The sequence below is a fragment of the Microcebus murinus genome, chromosome 27 (genome assembly GCF_040939455.1).
Source record: "Microcebus murinus isolate Inina chromosome 27, M.murinus_Inina_mat1.0, whole genome shotgun sequence".
In the NCBI taxonomy this organism is placed as follows: Eukaryota; Metazoa; Chordata; class Mammalia; order Primates; family Cheirogaleidae; genus Microcebus; species Microcebus murinus.
The window spans coordinates 7,094,602-7,118,562 of NC_134130.1; the positions used below are offsets into that span (position 1 = coordinate 7,094,602).

Sequence of the window (23,961 nt, forward strand, 5' to 3'; positions counted from 1 at the left end):
ACGTAACTAAGGACCTTGAGGTGCAATCACTCTGGACAATCAAGTGGGTCCCACATCCAATAGCCGGTGTCCTCCAGAGAGACAGGAGAGGTGGGAAGACGATTGCATGGAAACAGAGAGAGTTTAGAGCAACGTGGCCAAAACCCAAGGGTGCGGCGAGTTGGCTCACACCTGTGATCCCAGTGCTTTGGGAGGCTGAGGCAGGAGGATCCCTGGAGACCAAGAGTTTGAGACCAGCCTGGGCAACACAGCAAGACCCCATCTCTAGAAAAAAAAGTTTTAAAATAAAAACGTGAAGGGACAGAGGAGTGGTGGTGTGTGAGCGTGGTGTGCAGCAGGGGCCAGCCCGGTGTGCCATGTCCAGAATGTCTGGGTGACCCCCACCCCATGCTGCTGCTCAGGTCTAGACTTGTCTCCAGGGCCGGTGGACGGGGTGGGGTGACATCAGCACAGCACACAGGGCAAAGGCACCTCGATGCCCAGACCTGGGCTTAGGGACACAGGCTCATCCCGCTCTACCCTGCAGGCAGCCGGGTGCTCTGGGACCCTTCCTCGGACGAGATGACAGGTACGCATACAGGCTCACACAACACAGACTTGGCCCTGTACTCCATCTGATGCAGAAATATTTATTTCCAAGTATGTTCATGTAACAAAAACCCCCACATTGCTATGAGGGCCAAAGCGCAGCGGGGCGGGTGGGGACTGCCAGGTACCCTAAGACGTCTGCACCTGCCACCAGTAGCCCAGGGTAGGTTGACATGTGGCCTCCTGGCCAGCCGAGCAGGTGCCTCTTGGGGGTCAGCTGAAGGTGTCACATGAGGACACAGGCGACCCAAGGCACGGATCCTCGGCTGGCGGGTTTCCTATCCCGCTGCCTTCCCCCTAACCCGGGCTCCGTGGCCACCTTTGGGCACCAAGGGTGTTTGGCACAAGCAGCCAAAGCAAATGAGTGTGGGGCACATGGCGGGTGCTGGGAGGCCCCTGTCCTGCGGGGGATGTCGGGGGTTGGAGGGCAGTGGCCCAGGGTGCCCCAGGTCATAGCTGGTGAGCAACGAAAGGAGACTCAGCAAAGGCTTGTTTTTGGCCTGTTATCAAAGGTCCCATGGAAATGCTTGAGATGCGTTTTAGCTCTTTCAACTCAGACAAAATTGCCTTGTAGAGAGTTAGAAGGACTGAAAGACAATAGTGACGTTTGCTGAAATTCCTCGATAAGGCACAGAGATGTGTCACTTCTCAACTCCTTGGAAAAGAAGTTGGGCTTCGTCTCCTGAGAAACCGTGTCCACTTCCCACAGACTGAGAAAAAGGTTCTTCCGCTCCGATGTCTCAGCAGGAGGCTCTGGGTTCTGGTGTCACCCTCCTGTGCTGGGGATATGTGGCCCCATGGGCTCCATGGAGATGGCAACTGTTTTCCTCTAGGGTTGCTGGGTCTGGGGGAGCCTCTCTCCTCCACCACAGCAACTGGGTCCTGGATTTAGGGCACAGGCGCGTCTTGCCCAAGGTCACCGGCCAGAAAGGGGAGGGTGTCCCCACAATTACACCCTCAGGCAGAGGCGCAGGGAGAGCCTGGGGGGGCAGCACATACTCCGCCAGGCTGAGGGGGTGGATCTGCCTCTGGCCATCCATGCGCTGGTCGCCAAGGGCCGTCAAGACGCAGAGCGATGGGGACTTGGGAGATGACGAGAATATCAAAGACCAGGCCCCTCTGTCACCACAGGGGACAGAAAGCCTGGCACTGTGAGGCCGCCTCCTGGATCATGGTGGCTGCCCTGGTAACAGGGTGCAGGGCAGTGGGCGCGAGATGGAGCCGAGGCCAGGTCACTTCCGCCTTCTCTGGGGGCTCCAGCAGGTCGGGCCTCTGTGACCAGGAGAGACAAGGCTGTGGCTGCCTCGAGGGGGCGTCAAGGTGACGTGTTTCCAGGATCCAGAGGGTGTTCTGCCAGGCAGTGCTCGCAAGGAGCTCTGCTCTGGGAGTGAGATGAACACAGGGTCCCTGGCCCCAACTGGGGCCCTCCTGGGAGGGCCATGGGGACAGACAGTCAGACTCTCTGGACAAGGCAGTGGAGGGAGGCAGTGGGCAGCGGCAGGGCTGGCTGGCGCCCTCTAGGGCCAGTGGCTGCCACCGGCCGGGTAGCTGGGCACAGTGGGGTACTCGGGGAGGCTGTTCCCTGAAAAGTTGTTGTATTGTGCCTCTCTTGATGGCGGGTTCCGCCAAACCCCTGTGTTCCACTCCGTCTGTGCCTTCTGGAAGCTTCCGCCACCCCCTCGGTAGATCCTGTGCACCTGCAGGGAAGGATAGGGAGTCGGGGTCAGAAAGTCAGTGCACCATGGGCACACATGTGCTCTCAAGCAAGGCTTATCTTCTTTCTCAAGTCCGCCCGTAAAAAGCCTCTCCCAGGACCACAGCCGCACTGACTCGTTCACCGGTGGTCTGCGGCTGCATCAGGCCACAAGGACAGAGCAGTCGGCTCGGCCCAAAGGTGACACTCCCATCCCCTTGCTGCCATGATGTATCAGGGCCACTGGACACCCTCCCAACTGCTACACGCATGGTCACACTGTGACATTTTCATATCAATAAACACCTGTTTTTGAGGTACAGGGTAGTGTGGGTTATTTTGTACGCAGTCACACAGCAAAGCCGTGTAATTCTCAGATGAAACTGTGCTGAAAGATGCAACCTCAGCCTGCATCAGCAGCCATTGCACCATTCCCAAATCACAGAAAATGACAGGGACGTTAGAAAAATAAGAAATGAAAACTTGGCTGCAACCACAGTGAGCTTCCAAGCTCCTGTCTGTCGGTGGGTGGAAGCACCATTGACTGCGTATGTCAGTCCAACGCGTGCGACGGCACCGGTGGAAGGAATGGTTCAGGGAAAGTAAAGCCGTCTGAAACCACAGGTCTTCAGGGAGGAGGGCCCGTCAAGTGCTGAGGACACCGACACCCGCTGCTCCCAAACCCATCTCAGAGTCTCTGCAGAAACTTGAGGGAATGCAGAGGACCCAAAATCATGGACCTGGGGCCCCTACCCAGAGCTCTGACCCCTGCCTGCTTTCATGAAAAGGGGCTGGTTCTGCCTGGGAGTTTGGGGGCCTCTTTTCCTGCTGAGCAGGGTCCACACAACCCCTCCTTTGGCACCACTGGTCACTGCCATGTTGCCAGAGCTGGGCCTCAGCTGCTAGGCTTGAACTACTCCTGCAAATGACCTGGCCTACGCCCACCCTGCTGTCCACTGCAGTGTGGAGTCTCGGGCATGGGCCCGGTGGGGCGGGGATGTGTGACCTGCCCCCATGGACACCTGTGTGGGTGGTAGCTTCCCAGTGACTCCACAGGGAGAGGGTTCTAGAAGTTGGGCCTGGCTTCTCTGTTAAGCTCATCCACCTGGAATGCTCAGGGGTGACAAGACGCATGGAGAGAAGGGTCCAAGGGGTGGATGTCCTGGGACCTGCGGACTCACCTTCATAATCACGATGGCCATCATGGCAGCAGACAGGGAGAACATGATGGCCGGGAGCAGCATGACCACGGCAGCCCCCACGCTGGTCTGGAAGAACCCAATCGCTGCCAACCAACCACTGGAGGGGACAAGAGGAAGTGTGGGTGCCCGCATGCCCGACAGACTATGACCCACTGCCCTTCTATATAAAGAGCACCAACAAATCAACAAGAAAAAGGTAAAAAAATGCTCACAGAAATGGGTAGTTCACACAGGACGGCCAAGTGGCCAGTAAGCACACCATGATGCCACCCCACCACCAAGGACGTGCGAGTCAGAGCAAGGTCTCGTTTCTCTGACGTCACACCAACATTGAGTGTGTGGGAGACGGAGACATGAGTGCCATCCTGATTGTCACCCTCTGTGGAGGGCAATGGGGCCTCAGCTATGAAAAGACTTAAACGCTCGTTCCTTTACCCCACCTGGAGGTAAGTGGAAAGTATGGTGTTTTTGAGAATTTTTTTTTTTTCTAAACAGATGATAAGGCCAGGTACAGTGGCTCAAGCCTGTAATCCCAGCACTTTAGGAGGCTGAAACTGGAGGATCACTTGAGGCTGGGAATGAGACCAGTCTGGGCAACATAGTGAGATCCCATATCTACAAAAAATATTTTTTAGGCCGGGCGCTGTGGCTCACGCCTGTAATCCTAGCTCTTGGGAGGCCGAGGCGGGCGGATTGCTCAAGGTCAGGAGTTCAAAACCAGCCTGAGCAAGAGCGAGACCCCGTCTCTACTATATTTTTTTTTTATTTTTTATTTATTTTTTTTTTTTTTGAGACAGAGTCTCGCTTTGTTGCCCAGGCTAGAGTGAGTGCCGTGGCGTCAGCCTAGCTCACAGCAACCTCAAACTCCTGGGCTCGAGCGATCCTTCTGTCTCAGCCTCCCGAGTAGCTGGGACTACAGGCATGCGCCACCATGCCCGGCTAATTTTTTATATATATATCAGTTGGCCAATTAGTTTCTTTCTATTTATAGTAGAGACGAGGTCTCGCTCTTGCTCAGGCTGGTTTTGAACTCCTGACGTTGAGCAATCCGCCCGCCTCGGCCTCCCAGAGCGTCTCTACTATAAATAGAAAGAAATTAATTGGCCAACTGATATATATATAAAAAATTAGCCAGGCATGGTGGCGCATGCCTGTAGTCCCAGCTACTCGGGAGGCTGAGGCAGAAGGATCACTCAAGCCCAGGAGTTTGAGGTTGCTGTGAGCTAGGCTGACGCCACGGCACTCACTCTAGCCTGGACAACAAAGTGAGACTCTGTCTCAAAAAAAAAAAAAAAAAATATATATTTTTTAAAAATTAGCCAGGCATGGTGGCGCCTGTAGTTCCAGCTACTTGGGGGGGCTGAGGGAGGGGGATCGCTTAAGCCTTGGATTGGAGGCTGCAGTGAGCTATGATGATACCACCGCACTCCAGCCTGAGTGACAGAAAGAGACCATCTCAAAAAACAAAAATAAAAAAAACAAAAAACAACAAAAAAAACCACAACACAAAAACCCCAAAAATTTGAAACACACTGGTTGAATGGTATGAATACTTTTGTGTGCCTGGCAGTACCAGAGAACTGTTGTTAACTGATCTAAGGTACGATGTGCATTTTTATACGTCTCAAAATCCTTCTCCTTCAGAGACCCACGTGGAAACGTCGGTTGCCTGGAGTTTGCTCCTAGCTCCCTGGCTGCAGCACAAGTGACACTTGGGAACAAGTCCAGCTGGTGTGGGACACAGGTGCTCAGTGGAGCCCTCACTGCCCCCATTGCCGGGAAAGCATCTTTACAAACTGGATCTGTAACACACTGGGAGCCTTGCCAGTTTCCCACCAGGCTCTCATTCCTCCAAGTAACACATGCCACATGTGCCACACCACAGACAAAGGCTCACCATGCACCCCATCCTGAGAAGCCAATGGCCTGGATGACGGTCAGGACAAACTGCGCTCCGAAGATGAAGAAAAACGCCATGAAGTTAAAGGAGCTGTCGGCCCTGCAGAGGGACGGAAGACATGACTGTTACCATGGCCCAGATAGGATGCTGGGGGCAGAGACAGCAGGGGTGCTGACTTTCCCAGATACAAAACCGCATGAACTCTTCAAACTGGGCTCTGACCACAAAGGGCCAAAACTACACCTCTGAGAAGACACAACAGCCCAACCCAGTCTCTGCCGTAAAAAACTTAAGAGGTTCTCAACTTCACTAGCATGGAAAAGAAAGAGAAATAATAAAGAAAAATATTTTTAAATAAATATAAGAAAAAATTTTAATAAAAAAAAAATAAAGAACTTAAGAGGTTCCCTGCATCAATGTGGCAATGGAGTGGGGGAGTCCTCACCAAACAGCTGCCAGTTCTGCAGCAGGATGGCAGGCTCTGGGGAAGGCAGGGGAGCTTCCAGCAGCTGGGGCTGCTCCCAGGCTCTCCCCAAAGCCAGCCGTGCCCCTGCCCATGTGCTCACAGCTGCCCTAGGCCAGCTCTCACCATCAGCCCCTTCCAGCAAATGCCAGCCCAGGTCTCATTCTCGTCTTCAAGGAGAGCCTCAGGTACCCTTTCTGACCTACTCTGGGAGTCTGGGACTCAGGACCATCTGGGTGGACACAACACACACCTGAGTGACAAGGGTGGCACAGGTCAGCTAGGGGCAAATGTCTGTGGCAACTCTATGCACAACTGCCAAAAGTAGAAACAGATGAGTGGATCAACACAACGTGATCCACCCCTACATGGAGTTTCATTCAGCCACAAAAATGGACACGGCTCTGACACAGGGCACAGCATGGATGGACCTTCAGGACGTTGTGCTCAGTAAGATATGTCAGACACAGAAGGACACACACTGCGTGACTCCATTTATATGAAATGTCCAGAATAGGCAGATCCACAGAGACAAGACGTGGATTCATGGATGCCGGGGGAGTGACTGCTGATGGGTATGGGCTTCCTTTAGGGTGATGAAATGTTCTGGAACTAGGTAGTAGTGATGATCACACAGCATTGTGAATACATTAATACCTTAAAAATCACTAGATTATAGTTTGAAACCACTTTAAGGAGGTGAACTATGTGGTATGTAAAGTCTTTATATCAAGTTATTAAAAAGCAGCACAGGCTGCGCACAGTGGCTCACACCTGTAATCCTAGCACTCTGAGAGGCTGAGGTAGGTGGATCGCTCAAGGTCAGGAGTTCGGAACCAGCCTGAGCAAGAGCGAGACCCCATCTCTACTAAAAATAGAAACAAAATTAATTGGCCAACTAACATATATAGAAAAAATTAGCCAGGCATGGTGGCGCATGCCTGTAGCCCCAGCTACTTGGGAGGCTGAGGCAGGAGGATCGCTTGAGCCCAGGAGTTTGAGGTTGCTGTGAGCTAGGTTGACGCCCGGCACTCTAACCCAGGCAACAGAGTCAGACTCCGACTCAAAAAAAAAAAAAAAAAAAAAAAAGCAGCAGCACAAATCAGGTAGCATCTGGGCCTGGCGCAGGGGCCACAGTCAGCTGACCGGCTGTGAACTGCTGCCCACAAGCATAGACCAGGACGGTCTGGGCAAGCCAGGGCCCAGGTCCCCTGTGGGCAGGGAAGGGAAGCTGGGACAGAAACCAGAAGGTGCACGGTGGGTGTCTTGGCCAGATGTCAGCACCAGGTGCTTCCACAGACTGCAGCAGGTGCAGGTGCCACAGGAACTTCGGGTACTGCTGGACCCCTCACCCCCAGGGCTCTGACTTACCGGAAGGCCTTGTAGGCGGGCCGGAACCAGCATACGTAACCGCAGGGCGTGAAGAGCAGCAACCACACAAAGGCCAGGCCGAAGTTGGCTCCTGAGCCCCCGCCGATCCACCAGGCGAGGCAGGCGACCAGGTTGACCCCAAGTGTGGCACAGTAAACTGTGGGATAGGGGATGGCTGAGCCCGGATTGGGGTGTCTGCCCCCATTCTCACCACCCATGTCATGGGTGCTGGCTGACTGCAGGGCCCAGAGTCAGGCTCAGTGTGGACAGTGGGCGCCTCTGGAGGGCTGCGCTGGCCAGGCCCCCTGCCTGCTGTACCCACCACCCCACGCTACCGAGGCAGGTGGGAAGCGCAACTTCCCTGGGCCCAGCGCTGCCCTCTGGCTCAGGACTCCTCAACCAGACCAGGGTCTTGGCGGGGTCCCGCTTCCTGCCGACCCAGCCACCTAGCAGGGGCAGCAGCTCACACATCCACAGCCGGTAGATCCTCTTCACCAGGACCTGGTGCTCGATGGGGATCTCGTCGGAGAAGTTCTGGTAGAAGCAGGGCTTCAGCGGGATGAACCGAGGCAGCGGGGGGAAATTGTTCTCCTTTTCTGCAGGACGGGGAACACCACGGACAGAGCTGATTGCGGTCTGCTCAAAGGTGCCCCCATAAGGACCCCTCATCCCGGGACATGTGCCCAGGCCACCTCATGAGGTAGAAGAATGGGAGGTCACCCTGAATGACCCGAGGGCCCGGGGTCAGCACGGGGTCATCCCACAAGGGACAGGAGGGTGGGAGGCAGAGACTGGAAGACGCTGCACTGTGGCTCTGGAGGGGGAGGAAGGGCCCCGAGCTGAGGGACACAGGCAGCCTCGACACTGGGCAAGGTGAGAGATGGGTTCTCCCTGGAGTCCCCAGGAGGGAGTGGCCCTGCCACCCCTTGATTTCAGGACTTCTACCCTCCTAGATGGTCAGATAACACATTTTGCTGTTTTAAGTCATTAGGCGTATGATGATTTCTTACAATAGCCACAGAAAACTAATACATGGACTCAGTAGGTGGAGTCCGAATGCTGTTAATATCTGTGACTCCACAGAAGGTTCTGGCAAATTCCCTGTGGCTTCCATAACATGGTCCCAACTGCCAAGGCCCTATGTACAAACAAGGTCCCGCTCACAGGTTACAGGGGTCAGGATGTGGACACGGCCTTTGGCGGGCATGCGACTGCCCATAGAGGGCAGCCCCTCAAGGTGCCATAGCTCAGTCGGCACTGCCTCAGGACGTGGTCCCTGAGCAACTAACAGGGCCAGGCAGTGAGCAAGACTCCATCCTCAGGGGCTGCCATTTGGGGGGACCAGCAGTAAATACAGGGAGTAACTGCTCAGAGCATAAGAAGGTACAAGAGGCCGGGCGCGGTGGCTCACGCCTGTAATCCTAGCTCTCTGGGAGGCCGAGGCGGGCGGATTGCTCGAGGTCAGGAGTTCGAAACCAGCCTGAGCAAGAGCGAGACCCCGTCTCTACTATAAATAGAAAGAAATTAATTGGCCAACTAATATATACAAAAAAATAAAATTAGCCGGGCATGGTGGCACATGCCTGTAGTCCCAGCTACTTGGGAGGCTGAGGCAGGAGGATCCCTTGAGCCCAGTAGTTTGAGGTTGCTGTGAGCTAGGCTGATGCCACGGCACTCACTCTAGCCTGGGCAACAAAGTGAGACTCTGTCTCAAAAAAAAAAAACAAAACAAAAAAAAAAAAAAAAAAAAAAGGTACAAGAGCTATAAACAAAGAAGATGGCTGGAACGGGGTGCTGGGGTGGTGAGGCCAGGGCTGGGGCAGCTGCTGTGGAACCCCTGCTACCCTCGGGTCCCTGTGTCCCCTCCAAGGCCCACCTTGCTCTATTAGCGCCTCTTCCCTACTTCCCAGCGAGGGGACACCGGTAAACCCATGGCTCTTCCTCCTGGCCTTGTCGGCGTGAAGCCTGCTGTGCCAAACTGTGGTGCCCCAGGTGGCAAAAGGCAGAACCCCGGAAGAGAGGGTATGTGGGATATGCTGGAGTCTCCCTCCCTGCCTGGGATACTTCCAGGGGGAGAAGGGAAGACCCCACACTGCTGGGGCCTCCAGGGCAGGACTGACCTGACATTTCTGCTGTGGCTGACCCGGCCGGGGCTGAAGCCTGCAGCCACCTGAAAGGAAGATAGTGATAGTCAAGGAGAGGCCGGCATGGTGCTCACACCCGTGACCCCAGCACTTGAGGGGCTGAGGCAGGAGATGGCTTGAAGCCAGGAGTTCAAGATTCAAGACTGGACTGGGCAACACAGCAAGACCGCATCTCTATAAAAAATAGAAAAATTAGCTGGGCATGGTGGTGCACACTTGTAGTCCCAGCTACTCAGGAGGCTGAGGCAGGAGGATCACTCGAGCCCAGGAGTTTGATGCTGCAGTGGGCCATGATGACACTACTGCACTGCGGTCTGGGGGGACTTCCCTTATCCGAGGGATGACCCCATACTCAGCTGCAGGCCACAGCCGCATTGGGTGGGGTGCTAACCACCAGATTACCCGCTGTGATAGAAAAGCCCCTAACAGCCCAACGCACAGGGCTCTCACCAGAAACACCAGCCCAGCTCAGCGTCAGGCTCAGACGGCGCCATGGGCAATGTGTGACAGCAGTCAGTGGTCACCTCACCTGAGAGCCCGAGGGTGCCATCAGTGCTGGCAAGAAAGCCGTGCCATGGCTCCCTCCCACCCACTGCTCTCTGTCTCAAGGCTGCCCCCACCCCAACTTCTGGCTCCAGGTGCCCCCGACTGCTGCGAGGCACGACTTCCCAGTTAGTGACTCAGAATCAGGTTCAAACTCATTGCTGTGTGACCTCAGCAAGTGACACCTCCTCTCTGGGCCACAGTTCTCACCCGTGAACACTGTAGGGCCAAGGACCCGATTGTAATCCAAGGCACCTAAGCCCTCCTGAGGGAACCCCTTGAGCTCATGCCACCCAGTGGCCTACCCAGGCCACCTTGGATGTGCAAAACTGAGAAGGTCCAGCTGGTTTTGGGGGGCCTGGTAGGTGGACCTGCCGCCTCAGGGAGCAGCTCAGTGCCTGCCCTGGCCAGCAGGCTCTGACCAGTCCCCAGAGCCTGGCCAGGAGCAGCAGAGAGGACCTGCCTCTCCCCAGTCCAGCAAGGAGGTGCCTGAAATGCTGAGCTCCCAAGGGCACCCCACCCTGGTGACGCCAGCTGGGCTGCCCTTTGGCTGCCCCAGGTCGCTCCCTCCTCCCTGGCCGCCTGCCCAATGCCTCTATGGTTCCCTCCCACACACACAGCAGGGTCCCTCTGGTCAGCCTGGTGGGCTGGCGCCAACCCCAATATCCTATGTGCCACACAGGCTCCTGGGCAGAACCCCTGCCTGTCTCCCCTGTCCCTCCCAGCCTGGGGGCTCAGGTCAGCCCAGACGTGGGGCTGTGCAGCACCCCAGTGGTCAGGCAATGGGCGCTTGCCAGATGGACCCACGGGCCCTGCTTGGAGTCCCCTACAAACCACTACTTCCAGGCCTAACCACCTTGTCACCGATTCCTGTCAGCCCTGGCTCCAAGGGAGCCTTCTGGTCAGCTGGCTGCAGCCAGGCTAGACCACACCCCAGTGTTGGGCGCACCTGGGCCAGGCACAACAGGTTCGCTGGAACCTTCCAAACTCCACCACTCAGGTGAGCCCGACGGCACTCAGCTCAGAGGTGCCCTCCCTTCACAACCCCCCCCACTCCCCCCTCATCTCCAGCCATGGGCACACCCCATTGACCTCGTGACCCACTGCCAGGGCCCTGAGCCTCTGTCCATAGACACCTGCTTGGTTTTTGGTAGTTTATTTTCACAGGTCAGAGCTGTTTGCTCACACAAGACACAAAGGAGACACAACTGCAGCTGAGGGCTCAGGGGCCGGACCCGTCATGGTCAGTGCAGGGAACGCGCATTCCAGATAGGCAGGAGCCCAGGCACTCTCCGGGACAGGGCCGGAGGATGTGCACAGTGCAGGCGGCAAGTGTCCTTACAATCCACAGACAGGAGCACGGGCCCCATGGCGGCCTAGATGATGGCTAGCAGAGAGAATGTTCCAGAAGCAGGAAGGCATTGATTGGCCTAAGTGTCGGGGTCCAGCTGGCGGCACTGGTCCTCCAGCACGCCGCGGAACACCTGGAAGCGGTGGTTGAGGTCAGGCTGCGTGTGGATGCGGAAGCGGGTGCCCAGGGCACCGTCGGGTGAGGGCGCCCCATAGAAGACCCGCAGGATGCGGGAGTGCACCAGGGCCATGGCACACATGGCACAGGGCTCTCGGGTGACGTAGAGGTCGTAGCCAGTGCACACGTAGGGGAGGCCATCCTCGTCCTCATCCTCATCCAGCTTGCGCACGGTGCCCACCCGCAAAGCCTGCGAGGCAGCTGCTGGCGTGAAGGAGCAGGCAGGGAAGGGCCTGAAGTCATAGGTGCCCCGGCCCTGGCCTCGGGCCACGAGGTCCACACACACCATGACGGCATGCAGCAGGGGGCTGGCCGCGTGGCTGCAGTCGTGGCCCGTGGCCAGCACACGGCCTGAGGCCGGGTCCACCACCACAGCCCCCACGGCCCTCAGGCCCTGCACAGCCGCCCGCTGCGCCGCCTGCACAGCCCGCGCCATGTGGCTCTGCATGATGGCCCGCTCCTGTGCTGAGAAGAGCCTTCCGGCCAGGGCACTGGTCACCTGCTTGTCCTCATGGAAGGACGTGGGCCAGTGGGCCCGAGCCTTCTCAAACTGGCCCCTGGTCAGAGGCGGCCGGGCAGGGACAGGCACCAGGAAGGGCTGCCCCAGGCCGCGGGGGTCCACAGCCGGCCACGGGAGGAGCTCAGCCAGCGAGCGCGTGCCTGTGGCCGGATCCGCCAGGCACAGCAGCATCTCCAGTGTGTGGGGGCCGCTGGCATCCCGGCTGGGTCGCACCCGCTTGAGGTGAGGCTGGGCAGGAAGCGGGTAAACAGCCGACACCTCCTTGAGGAGGCGCGAAGTCTCGCGTTTGTCCAGGACAGGCGCGGCATAGGCCAGCACCAGCTCCACATCCCCCGACTGCTGCTCCGACAGGACAGGGAGGACTTGCCACGGCGCTGGCTCACGCTCTGGGCTCCCAGCCTTCTCGTGCTCTTGCTGCTCTGCGACGCCCCGGGCGGGCTCCATCCTTGGTGGGCTGACTGTGGGAGAGAGATCGGAGCACAGCACCATCTGTCAGTGGCAGGAGGCCGGGTCTGTCCCAATGGAACGTGGCTCCCCGAAGCTGAGCACGCTGCATCTGGGGCTTGTGCGAGCTCCAGCCCAGGTGAACTGCATCACTGGCCACTCTCTCTCGTCCTGCTAGCTCCTGGGCTGCATGGAGTTTAAACTGTCATTGGTTTTTAAAATGGAGATGTAATTCACCGTAAGATATGTCATTTTTTACTGTGCAGTTCAGTAGCTCTTAGTAAGCTTGAAGCTGTGGTGACCAACATCAAATTCCAGAACATCTTCATCACCCCCAAGATGAGACTTGTGTCACCACCCCCACACACCTCAGCCCCAGGCAACCACTGATATGCACCTCTGGAGTGGAGTCAGAGATTGGAAGCACGAGATGCAGACACGCTGTGTCTGGTTTCAAGATGAAATGGCCACATGGCAAGGAACTGAGAGGGGACCACGGCCACGAAGGCTCCAGGGACCTCAGTCTCATGGCAGCGGGGAACTGCATTCTGCCCACAGCCCGCATGAGTGAGAAGCGGATCCCTCCCTAGTCGGGCTCTGGATAAGAATGCAGCCTGGGCCCACTCCTGGCTCCCAGAGGACCCAGCCACACTACATTCTGGCCTGACCTACAGAGCCACGAGCTGACAGGCAGGGTTCCCTGGCTCTCAGCTAGATTTGGGATAGTTTGCTATGTGGCAACCAGAAAACACACATACAAGGTTTGGGGGACAAGGGGCTACTTGCCAGGACAGCATGCAGACCAGCATTAATGCTGAACATCCATCCCAGGTTGCTTCTGTGAAAGGCTCCCCAGCCTGGCCTGCAAAGGCTGCACAGAAGGCCACACAGCGAAAGCCTGGCCCACAGCCCGTCCTCCCCAAGGGTCCCCACCTCCTCAGTCACAGCAGAGGGCTTGGTGGAAACAGGGCTGCTGGGATGTGGGCCCAGGCCTGAGGGCAGCCGCTAGGAGCTGAGGGAGCACCCCAGTGGGCTAGCCTGGGAACACCACCCACTGCTGATGCACCCTGCCTGCGGAGCTCTGTGCCGAGCACCTACTCCTGAGACTTCAAGGCCAGGTGTGACCAGCACGGTTACCATCCCCATCCCACAGAAGAGGAAAGTGATGTCCTGTGATCACTCTGCTGGTAAGGGCAGGGCTGGTGGGTCCCTGGGCCCCCAGGAGAGCCTACCCTCAGTGGACAGAGTACAGGGGCAGAGAGGGAGGCGCCTGGGATGGCAAGCTTGTGGGGACAGGCAGCCTTGCAGGAGGCCTCAGACAGGGACCCTGAAGCACGGCACTTCCAGCCCCCTCCGTGCTGCGCGAAAGCCACCACTCAGCTGGCCAGACACTCCCTATCAGCCTGTCTTGGCCTGACCCCAACAAGGTGGAACCTGGGCCATGGCCAGGGCTGGGACAGCCACATGGTCACACAGCCACACCCCACTGAAAGAGAAGAGCTTGCAGGGCTGCGTCCCCATCTGAGGAGCTGGGCACAGGGACTGCCCTGCCTCACTAACAGGACAGGCTCTGGCCTCAACTGTGCAAACGATGAGAGCCCTCCCTGAGTCACCAAACCTGCGGGTGGTCTTGGGACCCCCCCAGTACTGTCCACGTGACATGAAAACACCATGAGCTCATCCCTCCCCCCCCCAGGCACAGGAAAGTGGAGGAGACATTCCACCACAGCAGGGCCTGGGCCAGACAGGCCTCCAGTAAGGACCCTCAAGACACAGGCTGTGGCAGCCACTGTGGCCCAGGAAGGAAAGAAAATGGAAACATCCTTCCAGAATGCTCCCCGGCCAGCCACCCTCAGGCTCCACCTTATTTTACGCTGAAAGAGGCCCCAACCAACTCAGTTGACATCAGCACATAAAAAAGCAAGAAGTGAGAGAACACAAAGAAGGAACCCGCGTAGAAAACACTGCAGGCCGAGGCGGCCTAAGCACCCCACCCAGGGAATGCTGGAGCTGGGCCACCTGCTGTCCACTCCTCTCTGGCCCATTTCCCCATGGCATCCAGACGCAGGGACACGAATGGAAGTTGCCAGGACAGGAGACCCCAAAAGGCACAGCAGGGCCCCCACCCCACAGAGACAGGCGCAGCCCCAGCCAGGCGGAAAGTACTGCCTCCACCCAGGGCCTCCTATCTGACCCTCGTCACCACCACGCCATGAGTTGGGGTTGGGAAAGGACCGCCAAGGGCCTCTCATGGCCTGTTCCTTCACGGCTCTGTCCCGTTTCCTGAGAGCTCCGTGCTGGCTGAGCACAGGGCCGGACACTGACAGTTGGGGAAATAACTCAGCACAGCGCACAGGCAGCTGCACGGCCAGAATGTGTGTCCCCCCGAAATCACACTGACATCCTCACCCTCAAGACAGGGGTATTAGGAGGTGGGGCCTTTGTGAGGCATCAAGGGGTGGTGCCTCAAGATGGGCTTAGTGTCCTGGCTGCCCCTTCCTCCAGGTGAGGACACAGTGAGAATGCGCCGTGTGTGAACGAGAGAGCCCTCGCCAGACACCAGATCTGCTGTCGCCCCGATCCGGGAATTCCACCCTCCAGAACTGCGAGAAACAAATCTCTGTCATTTATAAGCCACCCAGCTTATGGTATTTTACCCAAACAAACCAAGACAACAGACACCCAAGGAGATTCTCTCCCAGGAAGGTTCACACTGCTCACTCGTATATGTAAATCACGTTTTCTTTCCTTTTCGTTACAAAAGAGATAACGTGGGCAATTTAGGGACAAACAGAAAAATTACAGATTAGTCCCAGTGTGGCGGCACACACCTGTAGTCCCAGCTATTGGGGCAGCTGATGTAGGAGGATAACTTGAGCCCAGGAGTTTGAGTCCAGCCTGGGGTCTTAGAGCAAGACCCCACCTCTAAGAAACTAAATAAATAAATAAAATTTATACCTATATGGCTTGTACTGTATTTCCATCAAAGAGTGCTGCCTTAGATGATATCAGGGATGAACTATAAAATAATCTTAAAATGATTCCAAATGATCCCAAACAGCACTGCCTGCCTATAACACAAGTCCCTGCTGGCATCTTGGTATGGACCATCTCTCCTGGATGGGGCTGTTTCAATCAGCTCACAACTGTGGGCTTTTACTCTGCGTGGTGCACCACTCTTATGTTTTGGCAGCCGGGGTGCTCCCATGATGGATGACCCACATGCCCCATTTATTATTGGCAGTCGCCTTGCAGGGTACACTGAGGCTGACCCCAGCTGTGTCTGAAGACCATGACACAAGTTCGGCAAACACACGGGAGCTGAGGTACCGGCAGGATGACTGCAGAGCTGGAAAGCATGGAGGTGGCCTGTGTGCCTTGGGTGCCTGGTGCCACTGCACTGGCTGCTGTCAGGGACCCTGTGCCAGGCAGGGCCCACCAAAGCCCACTTGTGATCCTTCTGTCATGCACACCATGCCTAGAACCCCATGGCCCACATGGCCTGCCCAGACCACAAAAGCTCCACTGTCTCCAGGATAAAAGACAAACATAGCCTCGTTTGTCCTTCCAAGAGTACAACCTCTGTCTGAGGAAAAACAAAACAAGTGACACAAAGAGTAGGCTGCCATTGGGACACGGCTGGCTGGGCCTGCCAACCCCAGAGCAGTTAAAAGATTGTAGGGACGGTTGAAATGAGGTACAGCCCATTTATGTTTATTGTTTTACTACATCTTGCAGTTGGGCACCCCTCAAAGCACTCCTTCCCACCCACTGCGGCCCATGCAGGCTCTGGCTGGACCAGGAAGACGGGACCCCTGACAGCAATTCCCTTTAGCAGCCAAGGACCACCTGCCCCTTTGTGTGTGTGTGTGGTGGGGGGGCCCTCACTGTCCCCACAGAACTCATCCAGAGAAAAGGCAAGCCCTGGAACGTCTCAGGACACTGGGTGGCTGCACCCAACCAAGATAGGCTGTGGACCTGAGATCCCAGCAAGAGTGGAAAAGGCCCCCAGCCCAGGCTGGCTCTGGGGAGGGATGGGGAAATGGTGTTTATGCAGGGTGACTGCCTTGGTACAGTGCAGGCTGGGAGGCCTTATCTAATCCCACAGATAAGGAGGGCAAACCAAAGTCTGAGCTGAGACCTGGGTGTGACTGACCAGGAAACACACCTAAGCTCTGTGAAATGGGAATTCAGTCACCACCAACGGCATAAAATGAGAAAACCCATGAAAGGCCCCATGCTGTCCTGGGGCTTGGGACAGCCCCACGGGGGACACGGTGGCATGACCATCTGAGGCAGAGCCCAGGGACCTAGAGCCGGGCCTGAAAGGGGAGGAACTGATGGAGGAACAAGTGGCGCTCAGCCTCAGGTCGTGGCCAGAGTGTGGGCGGGCATCTGTTTCAATCCCTGTTTCCCAGACTCAGCGCCCCTGAACGGAGGTGCCCAAAATTTGCGTGGGTAACGGGCTCCCCCAGTGGGCAGGTAAGGGAGGGGTTGCTGATCATGAATTTCAGAGAAGCGGGCAGATTTTCAGTGTAAGTATATCCCATGCAACCTCTGAGATATACTTACACTAAAAAAGTATTATTCGTTCTTTAAACGGAATTCGAATTTAACGGGCGTCTGCGTTTATATTAGCTGAACCAGGCCGCCCTACAAGAGGACCCTCTACGAGAAAGTCGGGGGACCTCGCCCCCCCTGAGAAGAGTGTGGGGGAAAACCGGGCCAGCGTAATAAAAAAGCCTTAAAAACTCACACTTGCAGTAACAACTAGGAACGACGGTCAATTTCTAGGATGCAGAGAGAGACTGGGGGTCGTTCGCCCCTAAAGGCAAACGTGAGGCGAGAAGACGACAGACCGGCAGCCCGGAGGCAGGGGACTGGCTGCCCTGACACGGGCGGCCGCACCGGAAGCAGCTGGGGCGCACGGGGCCACACGCCCGGCTCGCAGGGGCGTGCGCACGCGCACACAGGCGCGGAGCCCGGGGAGCGGGGTCCGGAGGACCGGCCGTGCCCGCGCGCACGCGTACTCGCTCTGCCGCCTCGCGCCCCCGCCTGCTCCCGGCGCGCACGAGCCAGGCGCGGCCCTGCCCCACCCCTCGCCCCCTACTCGGCCGGAGTCTCTCCGCCACTGCCCAGTCCCCAGCGCCGCCCCTACGCCCCCTCGGTGGTAGCCCGAGCCGGGAGAGATCCAGGGCCGCGGCCGCGCACTTACCTGAGGGAGCCGGTCGCAACGGCTGCGCTTCTCCAAGTCTTAGCAACCGCCCGCCCCGCCTCCAGCCTGGCGCAGCGGGGCACGACGGGAGCGTAGTTCCGGGGGCGGTGATAACGCCGGACGGCAGCAGGGCCGGGACTACAATCCCCACAAGGCCGCTCGCGCCGCCTTCTGGCTCCGCTGTCCTAGAAGCTGAACTCACGTGATGAGGCGCAGGGCCCGGCCGCGCCGCGTGGGGGCGAGCACGGAATTACGAGTTCGAGACCCATCGAGGGGCCATAGGACACTAGGAACCTGGACGTCCTTTGGGGAAATCAGCAGACTGGGGAGACTGAGGCAGGAGGAGACACAACATTCGTCTGCAGTCACTCCCCGAGGCCTGTTGGCAGAGACCTGGATGGGCTGGGTTCTGAGTCTACCCTTCACTGTCCCGAGGGTGACCACTGTCTGGGGTCTCGGTTATTCCAGGCCTCAGTTTTCTCCTCTCTACAAGAGGCGAAGGGGATCTGTTGACTGTCCTGGACAAAACGTGAACATTTTAGAAGCAGTTTCAGCTACTCCTTCCAGCTGAACAAGCTTAACCCAGCAGTTCTCAATGGGGGAAATTTGTTGCCCGTCTCCCACCAATTTGGCAGTGTCTGGGGACATCCGTGGTTGTCACTGCTGGGGGTGCTCCTGGCATGGTGTGTGGAGGCAGGGACGCTGCTCATCACCTGCAGTGCCCAGGACAGTTCCACCCCAGAGAATGAGCCTACCCCAACATCCACAGTGCAGAGGGAAAGAGACTCTGGTTCAGCCCATTGCTCAATTAAGGAGGTAAATTCAGGTCTAAAAGGGCCCTAATGGGAAAATACAATCGTTACTTTTCCGTTTTTCTCCCTGTGACCTCGGGTAAGTCACTGCTCCCCTGCTGCAAGAACCAAGGAATTCCCAGCCAAGGTCATGAAGTGTCCTCCCTGGGACAGGGTGGCCAGAGGGGAAAGTGTCTTCCTAGGGTCTAGGTCCAGCCTCACAGGACTCTGAGAGTGGAGCCCCAAGTGTTTCAGCTCTTGGTCTCTAAGTGTTTTCTGGTTTCCTGACATATTCCCGGGTAAAACAACACTCCAGGAAGCTATAGTCGCTTTTTTTCGTTTTCTTTTTCTCTTTCTTTTTTTTTTTTTTTTTTTTTGAGACAGAGTCTCGCTTGTTGACCAGGCTAGAGTGAGTGCCGTGGCGTCAGCCTAGCTCACAGCAACCTCAAACTCCCGGGCTCAAGCAATCCTTCTGCCTCAGCCTCCCGAGTAGCTGGGACTACAGGCATGTGCCACCATGCCCGGCTAATTTTCTATATACATTAGTTGGCCAATTAATTTCTTTCTATTTATAGTAGAGACGGGGTCTTGCTCTTGCTCAGGCTGGTTTCCAACTCCTGACCTCGAGCAATCCGCCCGCCTCAGCCTCCCAGAGAGGTAGGATTACAGGCGTGAGCCACCGCGCCCGGCTTTTTTTCTCTTTCTTTTTGTTTTTTCTTTTGAGACACAGTCTCAGTCTGGCATCCCTGGTAGTGCAGTGACATCATTTTAGCTCAGCACAACCTCCAACTCCTCTTGAGTAGCTGGACTACAGGCGCCACCTCGTCCGGCCAATTTCTCTACTTTTATTATTTATTTATTTTGAGACAGAGTCTCACTCTGTTGCCCAGGCTAGAGTGCTGTGGTGTCAGCATAGGTCACAGCAACCTCAAACTCCTGGACTCAAGCAATTCTTCTGTCTTAGCCTCCTACAGGCATGTGCCATGCCCAGCTAATTTTTCTATATATTTTTAGTTGGCCAATTAATTTCTTTCTATTTTTTGTAGAGACAGGTTCTCGGTCTTCCTCTCTCTTGCTCAGGCTGGTTTCAAACTCCTGACCTTGAACGATCCTCCCGCCTCGGCCTCCCAGAGTGCTAGGATTACAAGCGTGAGCCACTGTGCCCAGCCAGATTTCTCTACTTTTAGTAGAGACGAGTTCTCACTCTTGCTCAGACTGGTCTTGAACTCCTGAGCTCAAGCAATCATCCCACCTTGGCCTCCCAGAGTGCTGGGACTACAGGCATGAGCCACCACGCCCGGCCTTCTTTTTTCTTTTCTAAATAAAAACTCAGCTTCACATGAGCTTTTCTTGTTTTTTTATTGTTTTTTTGTTTTTTTTGAGACAGAGTCTCGCTTTCTTGCCTAGGCTAGAATGAGTGCCGTGGCGTCAGCCTAGTTCACAGCAACCTCAAATACCTGGGCTCAAGAGATCCTCCTGCCTCAGCCTCCCGAGTAGCTGGGACTACAGGCATGAGCCACCATGCCCGGCTGATTTTTATATATATATATATATTAGTTGGCCAATTAATTTCTTTCTATTTTTATGGTAGAGATGGGGTCTCGTTCAGGCTGGTTTTGAACTCCTGACCTTGAGCAATCCGCCTGCCTCGGCCTCCCAGAGTGCTAGGATTACAGGCGTGAGCCACCGCGCCAGGCCTTGGTTTTTTGTTTTTTGGTTTTTTTTACCTTAAATCCACATCTCTTGATCCCTGACATCTCACTCAAAGAAGCAGAGAGCTTCTGTTAAAAAAAAAAGAAGAAGAAGGCCTTTATTTGGCAAATCATTAAATGCAAAGCCTAGATTTTCTGCATCTAAAGAAGAAATGAATCCTTCAATATCTTTACTGCATATTTTAATTTCTCAAAATACAAAAAGACATATAGTTGGGAGCTACTTGGGAGGTTGAGAAAGGAGGATTGCTTGAGCCCAGGAGTTTGAAGCCCACCTGGACAACATAGCAAGACCTCTCTCATCTCTAAAAAAGAAAAAAATATGACCAAAGAGAAGAAGGGCTCCACTATCAGATCCCCTGCTTACACCCACATAGCTGGGGCCAAAGTCAGCTTCCCTGGCGCCACTTTGTGCGGTGTGTCTGTGTGGTGCATCAGCCTGTTGACTTTCTCACACCTCTACAGGCAGTTTGATGGGCCCAGCTGTTTCCCACTTCTGTGCTGACCTCAGCTCAGGGTCTTCCTAGGAATAGTCTGGAAGGACTTCCTTCAACTGCCCCAGGAACACTGAGCAAAGTCCGATAGATCCTGACAAGGAAGAGAAAGAGAAAGTTGCTGTCTCCTTTGTCCTATAACCCCTTGGGGGTTATAGGACACTTTGCTGTACCCGTTGGCTATGTTGACAAATGAATCCTGTTTGCCTGCTCAGAGTCAGAGAGGACTCCATGCCCATGTGACACACACGTGCCTGCACACACACAGCAGTCACCGCGTATGGCAGCGGAAAACATTAATTTCAAGCTTGGAAAAGCTCCAAAACCCAACCTCTTTGCTCATAGCCCTTTAACTCTTATTTGCACACAATTCTAGTCCTTCTGTTTCTCTGCTTGCCCAGGTCCCAGAGGCTGAGGCGAATGACAATAATTAATGATGATTAATATTTCAGTCCCATAATCTGGCCCAGGGCGCGTACTCTGTGTGTGTACATGGACCATGTTACTGCTGCTATCATCTTGGCAAGGCAAATGAGATCTCCCATGCTGGACCCCCAGGAGCCCCACACCTGCCTCCCAGAACCTGCAAGTGTCAAGCGGGCAATATTGCCACCTACCGACCAAGGGCAGCCTCGCCCCAGTCCGAAGCTACCTATGGGCCGGATGCTAGAAGCAGCTGCTGTTATTTAAGCAATTCCCAGAATGTCCACACCCACTGGTTCCTGGCTCCACACAAGCTCCACCAGAGAGGATATGGATTGCACCCCAAATGTCAGCAGTGCCGAAGTTAAAAAGCCCTGTGCTGATTATTTGGGGGACAAAAATTAAGTTAGGTCCCTGCCAATCCTCCCCCAGGACCCCATTCCTGGCAAGTCAGGACAGAGCTGCCAGAAAAAGATTCAGGCTCAGGACTGGACACTGCCTAGGCTTGTTTTTCCTAATTTTCCAGCTTCCCAGATCTCTGGCCCCCAGTGCTGGGTACTCAGCTGCCTGGGTCTCCCTGGGGCTGTCACGCGGTGACGGAGGAGGATTGGCCTGGGAGCCTCAAGCCTGTCTCCATAACGTGGAGCTACAGATGAGAGCCCCTGGGAGGGAGAGGGGCTGAGGCTGCCTGCAGGGTAGAAGAGCGTTTTGCAACAGGGTGCAGGCCTGTAAGGGCAAAGTTCTCCAGCTAACTCTCACTTCCACCTCCAGGCTCAGCATTGTTGGTCTCTGCAATCTTTGCTGCCTTTGTGCCTGGCTCCTCTGCAGAAGGGCTGGTCCTAACCACTCTCTCTCTGAGATTCCCTGGTTGTCTTCTCCCTCATTCCTTATCAGATCTCTTTTTTCATTATGTAAGGACCCCTCCCTACCGTTGTGAGCTGAGCCAGCAGGCACCAGGGTGTGGATAGACATGCACTGAAATCAGCCACAAGATTTAAGGGATGCCCCACAATCTCAGCCACTTTGATTAATAATATTTATATTTTAATGCAATAAAATGAATGGCCCTGATTCCAGTGACTCATGCTGTAATCCCAGCACTCTGGGAGGCTGAGGCAAAAGGATCTCTCTCTTTTTTTTTTGAGACAGCATCTCACTCTGTTTTCGGGCTAGAGTGCTGTGGCATTAGCCTAGCTCACAGAAACCTCAAACTCCTGGGCTCAAGCAATCCATCTGCCTCTACCTCCCGAGAGCTGGGACTACAGGCATACGCCACCACCATGCCCAGCTAATTTTTTCTGTATATATTTTTAGTTGGCCAACTAATTTCTTTCTATTTTTAATAGAGATGGGGTCTTGCTCTTGCTCAGGCTGGTTTCAAACTCCTGTCCTTGAGTGATCCTCCAGCCTCGGCCTCCCAGAGTGCTAGGATCATAGGCGTGAGCCACCACGCCTGGCCTGGAAGAATCCCTTGAGCTCAGGAGTTGGAGACCAGCCTGAGCAAGAACAAGACCCTATCTCTACTAAAAATAGAAAGTTAGCCAGGCGTTTTGGCATGCACCTGTAGTCCTAGCTACTCGGGAGACTGAGGCAGGAGGATTACTTAAGTCCAGGAGTTGAAGGCTGCAGTGAGCTATGATGACGCCACTGCACTCCAGCCTGGGTGACAGAGTGAGACCCTGTCTAAAAAAGAAAAAAGAATACGAAAGAATCCATGGTGCACAATATTTCAAGATTTTACATAAAGATAGAATCCAACCCTGCACTTTCACTATCTCGTTTCACTCGCCTCACCGCAGCAGTCAGGGCCTTGGTTCTAACAGAACTTTATTTATTAAGACGGGCAGCCAGCCTGTAGGCCCTAGGTTATCAATTTTTTTTTTAACAGACTTAATTTCACTTTATTTTTCTCATATAAAAATGCTATGTGGTAGCCACAGCTGGAGCCTGGGTCCTCTGCACAGAGACTCTGGTGTGGGTCTTGACAAGATGGTCGGTGAATTCCTGGTAGGGAGACTTGGTAAATACTGTCTCTTTCCAAAGGTCAGGAGTCAGATAGCTGTAGGTCTTGGAGATGGCATCGAAGGTGGCCTTTGCGAAGTTGCCCAGGGTGGCAGTGCAACCCCTGGCTGAAGTGTAGCAGTCATCGATACCAGCCATCATCAGCAGCTTCTTGGGCACAGGGGCTGAGACAATGCCAGTTCCTCTAGGGGCAGGGATGAGACGCACCAGCACAGAGCCACAGCGGCCTGTCACCTTGCAAGGAACAGTGTGGGGCTTGCCGATCTTGTTCCCCCAGTAACCTCTCCGCACGGGGACTATGGAGAGCTTGGCCAGGATGATGGCCCCTCGGATGGCAGTGGCTACCTCCTTGGAGCACTTGACACCTAGACCAACGTGGCCATTGTAGTCCCCGATGGCAACAAACGCCTTGAACCTGGTCCGCTGGCCAGCGCGGGTCTGCTTTTGCACTGGCATGATCTTCAAAACCTCATCTTTGAGAGATGCTCCCAGGAAAAAAATCAATGATCTCAGACTCCTTGATAGGCAAGGAGAACAGATAGATCTCCTCCAGGGATTTGATCTTCATGTCCTTAACCAGGCGGCCCAGCTTGGTCACGGGCATCCACTCCTTGTCCTCGGCCTTGCCTCCGCCGAGCTCCGCGACCTCAGCCCCGGCCCCGACCACGGCCGCGACCACGGCCACGAATGCCGCTGCCGAAGCCTCCACGGAAGCCGCCGCAGCCTCCCATTCCAGGGCCCCCGGGGCCCCCGGGGCCTCCGGGCCCTCCCGCTGCACCGGCGTCATCCGCCATTTGGTGTTGTCCCGGAGAAGAAGAAGCTCAAATTTTTTAAATAATGCATTTAATATATGTTATGAGTTGTTAAAAATAAAAATAATGTATTTTAAAACATTTTTTATCTTGCTG

At 55.4% G+C, this 23,961-nt stretch overlaps 2 protein-coding genes and 1 pseudogene across 4 annotated transcripts; all 3 read right to left on the reverse strand.

Annotated features, from left to right (window-relative positions):
• Nucleotides 1-613: 613 nt before the first annotated feature.
• SCAMP4 (secretory carrier membrane protein 4) lies at nt 614-17,691 on the reverse strand. Of its 2 annotated transcripts, none has more exons than XM_012745667.3 (7): nt 17,612-17,691; nt 9,338-9,387; nt 7,685-7,813; nt 7,218-7,374; nt 5,381-5,482; nt 3,463-3,580; nt 614-2,285 (listed from the first exon to the last, which is right to left on the reverse strand). In XM_012745667.3, the coding sequence occupies exons 2-7, from the start codon at nt 9,342-9,344 to the stop codon at nt 2,106-2,108; spliced, it is 693 nt and encodes a 230-aa protein (XP_012601121.2). In that variant the 5' UTR covers nt 9,345-9,387; nt 17,612-17,691; the 3' UTR covers nt 614-2,105. The 2 variants fall into 2 exon arrangements, with proteins under 2 accessions (XP_012601121.2, XP_012601120.2); XM_012745666.3 differs by lacking the exon at nt 17,612-17,691 and adding an exon at nt 17,153-17,325.
• Nucleotides 11,021-17,671, reverse strand: ADAT3 (adenosine deaminase tRNA specific 3). Of its 2 annotated transcripts, none has more exons than XM_075998355.1 (2): nt 17,612-17,671; nt 11,021-12,582 (listed from the first exon to the last, which is right to left on the reverse strand). In XM_075998355.1, the coding sequence occupies exon 2, from the start codon at nt 12,439-12,441 to the stop codon at nt 11,335-11,337; it is 1,107 nt and encodes a 368-aa protein (XP_075854470.1). In that variant the 5' UTR covers nt 12,442-12,582; nt 17,612-17,671; the 3' UTR covers nt 11,021-11,334. The 2 variants fall into 2 exon arrangements, with proteins under 2 accessions (XP_075854470.1, XP_075854471.1); XM_075998356.1 differs by having other exon boundaries at nt 11,021-12,598.
• A 5,240-nt stretch (nt 17,692-22,931) lies between the features above and the next one.
• LOC105860732 (small ribosomal subunit protein uS5 pseudogene) lies at nt 22,932-23,847 on the reverse strand (annotated as a pseudogene).
• Between the last annotated feature and the right edge of the window lie 114 nt (nt 23,848-23,961).